At 43.5% G+C, this 10,056-nt stretch overlaps 1 protein-coding gene across 1 annotated transcript; it reads right to left on the reverse strand.

Annotated features, from left to right (window-relative positions):
• Nucleotides 1-67: 67 nt before the first annotated feature.
• ACAT2 (acetyl-CoA acetyltransferase 2) lies at nt 68-7,563 on the reverse strand. The gene is made up of 9 exons (XM_048067897.2): nt 7,405-7,563; nt 7,155-7,289; nt 5,934-6,115; nt 4,838-4,955; nt 3,886-4,029; nt 3,103-3,225; nt 2,704-2,858; nt 838-948; nt 68-299 (listed from the first exon to the last, which is right to left on the reverse strand). Exons 1-9 carry the CDS (start codon nt 7,451-7,453, stop codon nt 132-134), a joined length of 1,185 nt encoding a protein of 394 aa, XP_047923854.1. The 5' UTR covers nt 7,454-7,563; the 3' UTR covers nt 68-131.
• Between the last annotated feature and the right edge of the window lie 2,493 nt (nt 7,564-10,056).

Raw genomic sequence — 10,056 nt, forward strand, 5'->3', positions numbered from 1 at the left:
CTATGATATTAATGAGCGGCAAAAAGCAGTAGAAGTTTCTTTACTGTTTAAGGAAAATTAAAAAAAGTAAGCTGCAGGACAAGTTTATTAGTGAACTCTTTCAACGTCACTCAGCATACTACAGCTTATATTCATCTCTCAACGCACATAGCTATTCCCATTCCTCCTCCTATACAGAGAGCAGCAATGCCACGCTTTCCACCTGTTCTTTCCAGGGCATGTAGAAGAGTAACAAGGATGCGACAACCCGAGGCACCAAGAGGGTGGCCAAGAGCAATAGCTCCACCATGGATGTTGACCTGAGGGGAAAAGAAGACAATACAGAAGATGAAGTCATTTAACTTCATTGAAATTCAATGTGAATGACTACTGGGTATAGTCCCTGCATATGAATAAGCCTGAATCCTTTACAGACACTTCAAGGAAAATTAGATCAGGATCTGTAAAAGCTGTTAGAAAGGGCATTCTTTTCCAAAGGGGGCCATCTAGTCATGTACCTTTATTATTCTCTGCAGCTGTTAAAAGCTGTAGGTGAGGTGAATTTAGGGACTGGAGAGTAATGTCTGTTTTTTGCCATCAATAGAAGTAAATTACAAATCTGCTTCCAGGAACAAGTTCAAACAAGCTAATTGTAACTATGCTCATGCAGTTACCTATATTTGCATAAAAATCTGCCATAATAAAGCTACAGCTTGTTCTGTTAAGAAACAATTTGCCTGCTAGCAAAGCAAGCCCACAGCTGAGTAACTTAAGGAAATGCCTCATGTGGTTCGCATCATTTCTGCCTACTCTGAATGCAATGCAGCTGCACAGAACCACCTTAAGTATATTCATTACCTTTTCTGGGTTTACTTTCAATTCTTTTACTATTGCAACAGACAGTGATGCAAAGGCTTCGTTAATTTCAAACAAGTCAACTTGGTCCAGAGTCCACCCAGCTTTGTCAATCTGGTGGAACAAAACAGAGGCTTTATTAGCTTTTATGTTTTCCTCAGCACCCAAGGCAGCTGTTCATAAGACACATTACATGAAAAAAAAAACACATCATTTCCCATAGCCATGGTTGATAACTTTTGAAAACAAAGAATTTCATGGTGTCTGCAGAAGTAAGTACAGCATGCTAAAACGTGCTGGCTGCTTTTATAATATCAAGGTTAATTTTTTTATACCTATTGGTACTGCTAAAATTCCAGGGAGTCAAAAGTTTTCAAAACTAGGTTTTAACTGATTAAAAGGAAGTTTGTCAGGACGTAAGTCAGATTTTGTTACAGATTCTGAATGCTTAATACAATTTTTAGTACAGGAAGTAGTGAAGTGACCAGTAGTCACAGGTGGAATGGAATTGCTCTGGTCTCTCCTGCATTTATTTGGAAGTTGTCACAAAGCTTTTCCATAGTGTTATTTTAGAAGACAATTTGGCTAATGTTTTCACATGAGAAACTTGTACAGTTGCCTGCTTAGGTACAGGCTTAGGCATGTTTTTGCTTCCACTCAGTTTCTAACAACAATATGAAAAAGTATCTAAGATTTGTTATGTTGCAACAGTAAAATGCATGGTCTAGTCAATCTCTCTAGAAACTGTTGTTACGAAATTCTGAAGCAATTAACTGATCTGGAGGGTGTGAAGTATGTGATAATGCACATACAGAGTTCATACTAAGTGAACTTTTTCGGAGTACCTATAAGATTTTAGGTAGTGCTAGATACTGATTGTTTATTCCACAATTTAAACTAGAAATGTGTGTTTTATGTACAAAAATGAATATTTATGGTATTGATATAGAAGAACAGTTTGAGGTCAGATTAGGAAAAGCTTCAGCTTTATGATTCCAGTTTTCACATTAAAAGCCACAGGTTGGGTGACCACGTTACGCTTCTACATTGCTGGGACATTTCAGCGATGAACAAACTAAAGTCTACATGGTGCAAACAGAACTAGAAAGGAATACTAGAACAGATCTGTCCCTGTTGTAAAAGAGCTCTTTTCATACAGCTTCGTGGCAGTTTACGCAAATCACGAGGAGTTGCCATGGGCTACTTCTGTGTTAGCAAGCAATACGGTACCATAGGAGCTGCTCATAATACTTGCCCTCAGGGCATTTTAGTTGGAAATCTTGTCCTGCGGACTGGACACGGTGCATCACTGCATGCAGTACCAGTATGAGCACACTGGTTGTGGTTCTGGAGTGCACCTTCTTGTTTAGTTTCAACTAAGAGGAGTCAGGCTTGTACATGCCAACCATTTTGCAGGGCAAACAAAAACACAAAGGGCACCGCCACAGATGCACGTGCTGACCCTTCTCACTGTTATGTTATTGCAAATACAATTAGGCACTGATATGAAAATTAACCTCACCAGAGCATCAGAGTCACATGATCGTCCCCAAATTCGGTTAGTATACACTTCCATTAAATTTGATCTTTAGCCACCTACGTTATCTATGAGGCCATCTATAAACTTGACTAGTGTATTTTCTGAACTCTGTTCCTACAACTATAAAATCTTTTTCAGTGAGTAGGTAGGTACTGGCCTGGTAGCACAAGAAATCTAATATACTCTCCGTTATTTTAAGTCTTGTTTTCACTTCCTTTTTTCTACTAAGTTTTCCCTATAACACAGAAAAAAGAATATATGGCCAGAAAATGAAAAGAGATTACAAAGTTTTTTTTAAATAATAGATACATAAAAAAACAATTACTTACAGCTTTCCTTATTGCTGAAATGGGCCCTACTCCCATTACAGATGGATCTATACCTGTCTGAGCCCAGGACACAACCCGAGCCAAAGGCATAAGACCTCTCCTAGCAGCTTCTGATTTCTTCATTAGAATTACAACTGCAGCTCCGTCGTTTATACCTGTGGAATGACAAACAGCTGCTATGTATTTGCTGGGTAACTGCAATCAACTATTGTTACTACTGTCCAAATACTTGTATTGCTTCACAGAAAGCAAGCAAAGACATCTCATCTGCAAAAAAGTCCTCCTCCCCTATATGTTATGAGTTACATCTGTGCTGTCAGACATGCTGTTGCTTCCTTTAAGGTGTACTCAGCAGTAACATTCAGCTTTTCCATTCTGTTTTCAGCCTGACTGACCCACCTGAAGCATTAGCTGCTGTTACCGTCCCAGTTCCATCTGTCAGAAAACAGGGCTTTAACTTTGCCATTGTTTCCAAGTTGCTCCCATGCCGAGGGTGTTCGTCTGTTTTAACTTCTATGGGACCTGCAAAATGGAGCGTTAAACTCACCGAGGGTCTAATCGCACACGCTTGTCTAGAACAGAAAGCTGGCACAACCAACAGGTTGATTGGGAATCTATGCCATGTTCTTTTTACCAACAAGCCATTCTGACTGAGCCAAATCAGTGTGAATTAATGCTCCCTCCAGCAGCTTCTAGCAGAACAGACAGCTGGGTTTTCTGAAACACTAACAGATAAAATACTGTCTAGTTGTACAAAAGCAGATCTTGTTCTTGCTCTTCCTAAGAAAACAGCTTCTCGTCTAAGCAGAATGGTACCTTCCAAGTTAGTTGTAGGAATGTCATTGGAATTGGTAGTCAAGTGACATGAAACCTAAATTGGTTTCAGGAAAGCCCTCCACTAGTTCATCAAAGGCCTAATGCCAGAACTTTTCCCACAGGATCTATTCAATGCAAACGCTAAACAACTGATGTATGACTTCTTGAAAAATTCAGGTTTTGCACCCACATCACAAGAGGGTGATTCAAAATTAACCACTGGAAATCAAAAAAGAGAGCAACAGGTTACAGACTTACAGAACAGCTTACATAACAGGCTGCATAACTGGGAAAGCCCTGACGATACGAGTCGTAGTAGCAAACAAGCTTCTATTTAAAATTGGCTCATTATCCTTTCACACCTACCTTTTTTAGAAGGTACAAGAACAGGAACAATTTCTTTTGTAAAATAGCCAGCTTTCTGTGCTGCCTCTGCCCTGTTTTGTGACTGTACAGCAAACTGGTCCTGTTCCCCTCTGCTAATTTGCCACTGATTGGCCACATTTTCAGCTGAAACGAGAACAACACACAAATTAACAAAAATAACTGCTAAAATTGTAAGTACAAAGGTAGTCATTAATGTTTGCTGCAGCAAGCAGCTAAGCTCATTGAACAGTTTTCATTCTGATTTCTTGTTTTGTTTGCTCGTGATCCTCCAGAAGATTTTGTTTTGAGAGTGAACTTCACTGTATATGATTTCCTTCCAGATGATATATCAAGTTAAATACAAACATCAACAAGCTTTTGTATTTTCTTTTCTGAATTATGATGCTCAGATCTCCCAACAGCTATTTAAGAGGAGAGAACAATTCTGAAGTTACTCTGTTTCATACGCAGCAATTGAAAAAGCAGTTGCCTATGCCATCTAGGATGCAATAACCTGAGGTCGCAGAACCATGTGCATCCACGCTACTCTTTACCTAACTCCTTCCCATCGTAAATCTGTGCTGCTGAACACTTCAGTTACAGATAGGAATTGTTTTGGTTACTTTTCCTGAAATTAATTTAAACTGCTCAAATGAAAAAAAGATGCAGTGAGACATGGTACAAAGAGGCCCAAGCCAAGGAGTTCAAACACCTCTTTTTGCAGGTCAACACTGCATTATCTCAGTTAGGGGAAAAAATAAAGTTTTACACACAAAGCAGAAAATGCCTTCAACACCTTTCAATATTAGGGTTTGCTCTCTTTTTCATGACTACAACTTAGGGATGGCTTGAAACATCTTACTTGAAAATTCAGATTTCTGAAATGCACTCACAGTGAGTTCTTCCCCCCTTCACAGTTAACCATGTCATTTTCAGGACTGCCACCACTTACCTGTTATACCCATGTGATACTGATAAAAAGCATCTGTGAGGCCATCACGGATTATGCTATCTTGCAGGGAAGCCTCTCCCATTTTCACCCCAGCTCGCATGTGAATTACATGAGGTGCCTGCAGGAAGTATTTCAAAAGGAGTTATGCCTTTCCTACCTGTGGTACACAATACAGCCAAGACAGCTGCACAGCTCGAGGCAGATCCCTACCTTGGGGCTGCAGGTAGCAACCCCAGATCCCAGCTCACCTCTCTTTCTTGCAGCCCCCCTCACACACATACCCCTCTTGCCCCAACCACCCTAATTCCTTTTTCCCCACTGCAGGATAGAATGAGCGTCATGGTAAGGGGAAAATTAGGGTCCTTGGCCAGTCAAAACATGAGTTTCTCCATCTGTCTGATCTGTCTCTCCCTCCAGGGTCTGATAGCTGGCGTGCTGTTTGGCCTCCACACTTCCCAGGCAGCAGGTCACCAAGCAGCAAATGTTTTCTCTGCACAGATCGAATCAAATGGTTCTGTGGGGCGATGCAGCCCGTGGGTCCCTTCAAACAGTTCCCACTGCACTACCAGGCAACGCCAACACCACCCTCGGCACTGACAGCCAGCGAGCCCTGGCAGAAGGCCCCACCCTTGCCAGGCATCAGACCATTTGCCCAGTGCCAACCCATGACACAGCCTTGGGCTGAAAACCTTGAAATGAAAGCACTTTGCTTCCTCTCCAGGCTCTAATTACTGAACAATTATTCTGCAAAAGAATAACATTTCCAGTTATTCATGCTTTGGGCCTCTTGCAGCACAAAAGCAACCCTTGCTATTGCCAGCTGTCTCAAGCAAATAATTCATCACCAGAGGGCTAGATAGGAATTAAAATCGTATTTTAAATGTGATGTGTGTTTGCAACAGCATTTTTTAAGTAGCTACAGTATCATCAAAAAAAAAAAAAGCTATAAAAGACCATTTTTGCATGTGTAAATTAATTTCCAAGTGCAGAAACTGCCTCCAAAGCATTAGCCTTGAAATACATGGTTTCAACATTCAACTTCATTGCTGTTTGTTCCCCTTAAGACAGAAAATGAGAGTGCAATCTTTTGATTTACCTTGCTCATACTTTCCATTCCTCCTGCAACCACAATGCTGGCCTCTTCTGTCATTATGGACTGGGCACCCAGACATACCGCTTTCAAGCCAGACCCACAGATCATCTGGCAGCTCCATGCAGGCACAGAGTAAGGGATTCCTGCACCAACACTTGCCTGCCGAACAGGGTTCTGACCAGCACCTGCAAGAACACACAGGGGTTTTCCTTGTCTACTCTCCAAAAGCAAAACAGGCCTTGTCACTTTCCAATTCCACCAACCTTTAGAGCTTGTTCCTGTTTTTAGTTGGTAGACAAAGAAATTCCCAGCAGCTGTTACCTCTCTCATTTATACATATGGTTTATTGATCAATAGTAAGATCAGTGACTTCAGCCACTTGCTACTCATAATTTTGTATTTGCAACTCTGCTGTTGACTGCTGGTGAGATTAAACACCATTTATTCAGTTTCAAATTGGCACTAACCTGTTGCACATATATAAGATATGAGTTGATTTAAATTGCTGCTAGCTGAAGGGTTTATTTCTGATATCTTCTGTACACTGTGAATAGACAACTTTCCCCAAAAATTCCCCTGGAAACCATAAGCACATTTGTGCAAATGAAAGCTTCCATTCATTCTTGCTTGCAATCTGCTGTAGAGAGAATAGGAGCACTACATACAAAGGCAATATTCTTCATCTGCATCTCCCCAGGCCAAAGCGAGGCCAGCTCTTTTGTATGTAAAGGTGGAGATAAGGAGAGCACAGCATGCTCTCTCACCATGAGCTAGATTCACAGAAATCTGAATCAGCTTTAAATATGAAAGTATTTCTTTTATTTTCTTCCTCCCTCTTTAGAAGAGGGGCTGGTCTGCCCTGCGGCTCTGCTGATCAAACATTACCCTGCAAAAAGCACATGGCCGTGTCAAAGCGAACAATTCCCTGTATCCGCATTCCCACGAAACCGAGCCGGTTGTGTGTAAGCAAGCGGCACGGCAGACCCCGCAGGTGGGTCTCCCAGCCGAACAGAGAAGCGGGCTGCGTCTCCATCCAAGCCCTGGAGCCCTGTCGCTGTCAGAGAAGCGCTGTGACAAAGGGAACGCTGCCAGCCCCCGGAATGCCAGCACCCCCCGTCCCCGCCCCGCCCCAAGACCCCCTCAGAAGCAGCCCCCGGCACGCACAGCGCTGCGGGGACCCAGCCGCGGTGTCCCCCCCCGCCGCCCCAGGGCCCCCGGCCCTACCTGCGGCCAGCACCTGGCCCAGGACCACCTCCGACACCTCCTCGGGGGCCAGCCCGGCCCGCCGCAGCGCCTCACGGATGGCGGCGGCGCCCAGCTCGTGTGCCGGCAGCGCGGACAGGGCGCCGTTGAAGGAGCCTGGAGGAGACACAGGGAGGGGAAGAGGGAGGAAGGAGAGCGGTCACCGCCCGCCCGCAGCCCCTGCGACACCGCGCCCTGGGGGCTGGGGGCCGCCCGCCGCCCGGCCCCTCACCGACGGCGGTCCTGACGGCCGACACGAACACCACGGGGTCTGCGCTCATGGCTGAGCCGAGCCGAGCCGAGGCCGGTGAGCGGAGCCGGAGCCGGATCCTGCACGGCACGGCACGGCACGGCACGGGAGCGGGGCCGGCACCGGGACCGCCCCTCGCGTGGTGCCGGCGCCGCCCCTCGCGTGGTGCCGGGCGGGGCCGGGCCGCGGGCGGGGCGGGACCCGCTGAGGGGAGAACAGGGGGGAGCCGAGGGGTGCCCTGCAGCCTGCCCCTCCTGTGCTGAGTCACGGCCCAAGGGACCCGCCAGCCCGGGCGGTGCCCGAGGGTGCAGCCTGACATTAGCTTGAGTGCCAGCAGCGCGGTTTGGCAGGGCTTTTAGAAAAAAAAAAAAAAAAACGAGGGACAAATTACGTCCTAAAAAAGCAAATACTGTGTGATGACGAATGTACGTGACGGCGTATGCAGCAACAGTGCACCTGTAATCACACCCCGCGTGTTCTGACTGATCTGAAGCTGCTGGGGTTACATCTGCATGCATAAAATGCATTTGAGTCCTCTGTATGGAAACGCCGAGTGACAGAAGCAGTGCAATTCCCAAACTGGATTCACATCAGACTCTAATCTTACTTTAAATGTAAAAACCTACAGCGTTACTACGTAGGAAAGTAACACAACTTCGGAAAGCAAGACCGTTAATCTAGATTTCACCGTTACAACAACATCGTTGGCATAAGTGAAACAGAAAAAAGAATTATCTCAGATGTCTTCAGGCGCAGAAATCTGTGGTAAATCCTGTGGGCAGCCAAATCCTTAGGTGGACTAATCTACCAGTCACCTCAGGATGCATTAAACAGCAACAGGCATGCACCACAGCTTGTCTTCACCAATGCTGTGTGGCCAGGGCAGCTGGTAATGCTAACGGAGACCTCAGATTAAACCTGGGTGACAAAACCATGTCTGGAGCCTTTTCAAAAGACTCATCAGTAAGCAATTAGTAGATCTACCATACAAGCAAAACTCCCGAATATGTGATTTTAAGCTATAAAAAAGTGGTTGTTTTAGAAGAACATCATGCAGTTCCTGGGCAACCCTCTACGACTGAAAGTAGTCTCTGCATCTTTTCAAAATTCAGTAGAGACTGACTCATACGGAGGCAGCACCAAGTAACCTAGTTTATCAACTGTCCTGTATACCTATACGTCATTCTTAATGCAATATTTGACTGATTACAGTTTGAAGTCATCAATGCAAATACAAAATCAATAATGTAAGAAGAGCCCAGAAAACGTTAAATGTCAGCAGGTGTGCAAAGTCCAAAAATGACAGTACATCTGAAGTAAGTCTTACAGACAGGATTGCCTTTTATTTAAAGCTTTTTCCAAATATCAGCATCCTCTCCACACTTGATCTTTAATCTGCCAACAGATGGAAAGAGTTTGAATTTGAAGGGGGCCTAGTGAATTCATGACAGCTCAGGCCAATGAGCTGACTTGCTGCTATTTTGTCCTCAACCACAAACAGCTGAATTGTTTTCCAGCTCAAGAGGAGTGAGGGACCAGCCTGTAATGCTGGGCCAGCCCAAAATGGCAGAATCAAACAAGTTTTATCCAGGTATTTTTGTCTGACTTTCGTTATACTGTTTAACTCTGCTTGGACAGTGTCCAGGATGAGATCCAAATGCATAACAGGAATGTGTAAAGGAACAAAACAACAGCAATTGCACAAGACAAATAATTAGGAAACTTGTATGGTGCAGATCAAAGTTAAGTTATTTAAACATACCAAAAAATGACTAAACATTAGTAGGCAGCTGTGCTTTGAATGCAGTGTAGTTAATGAGCAGCATAATAACCAATAGCAACCTACTGCCCAATGCCGGTACATTTTCACGTTTCTTGGAAATCTAGGCTCTGGGAAATTCAGTCAGGAAAAATTAGGACATCAGTTTGGAACAATGAACTTAACCCACTAACATTCAAAAAGTAAGGCTATGTTGCACAAAGTTTACGTGTTATCTTCCCATGAACACAATGAAATGGACTCGTGCCTTGTGTAAAATACTCAAAGATTTGGGCATTTTCCTTTGGTAATGGTTGCTCAGTTTTATTAGGAATAGGCTAAAACTTAGAGCAGTTCAGTGTTCACTGATTTACTCTTTTGCTAAAAAATGTTTTCTAAATTTAGCCTGTCCAGATATCAGTGTTGTTACCAAAATATGAAACCTTTGCTTTCTACCATAAATCTGACATTTGGTTGGTGAATATTTACAGCAATACTTTTGTTGAGGATGTGAGTTAAAAAAAAAAAAAAAAGCCACATCTTTTACAGGAAAAAAAAAATAATTTAAATTCGTAAATCTTGAAAGGAGGATAGAAAAAACTTTTTTTTTTCTTTTTTAATAATTTTACAACTTTACTGTTATATGAAGATCTCTAGTTTTTAAAATCTCCTTCCCAAGTAATGGTGCTAATATTAACTTTGCTGGGTTCCTTACAGGAAAAAAAATGCCTATTTACCTATATGGGATTCCTCTGGGAAGATGTGTCTCCTCTCCTTCCCCATGCATGTTGTCTTGCATCATTCTGTATTATACAGTGATAAGAAACTGGTGTGCTCCTCTGGTCACCTGTGGAGATGTAGCGTTATTGACATCC

This window comes from Anser cygnoides, chromosome 3 (genome assembly GCF_040182565.1).
Source record: "Anser cygnoides isolate HZ-2024a breed goose chromosome 3, Taihu_goose_T2T_genome, whole genome shotgun sequence".
In the NCBI taxonomy this organism is placed as follows: domain Eukaryota; kingdom Metazoa; phylum Chordata; class Aves; order Anseriformes; family Anatidae; genus Anser; species Anser cygnoides.

What these genes read in the sequence shown, in the direction of transcription:
- ACAT2 (XM_048067897.2), bottom strand. Translation starts at nt 7,453, where the DNA reads ATGAGCGCAGACCCCGTGGTGTTCGTGTCGGCCGTCAGGACCGCCGTC. An exon ending in GTATCACATGGGTATAACAG is followed by an intron (nt 4,030 to 4,837) that starts GTAAGTGGTGGC and finishes TTCTCGTTTCAG; the next exon opens with CTGAAAATGTGGCCAATCAG. An exon ending in TTTCAGCAATAAGGAAAGCT is followed by an intron (nt 949 to 2,703) that starts GTAAGTAATTGT and finishes TTGTTCCACCAG; the next exon opens with ATTGACAAAGCTGGGTGGAC.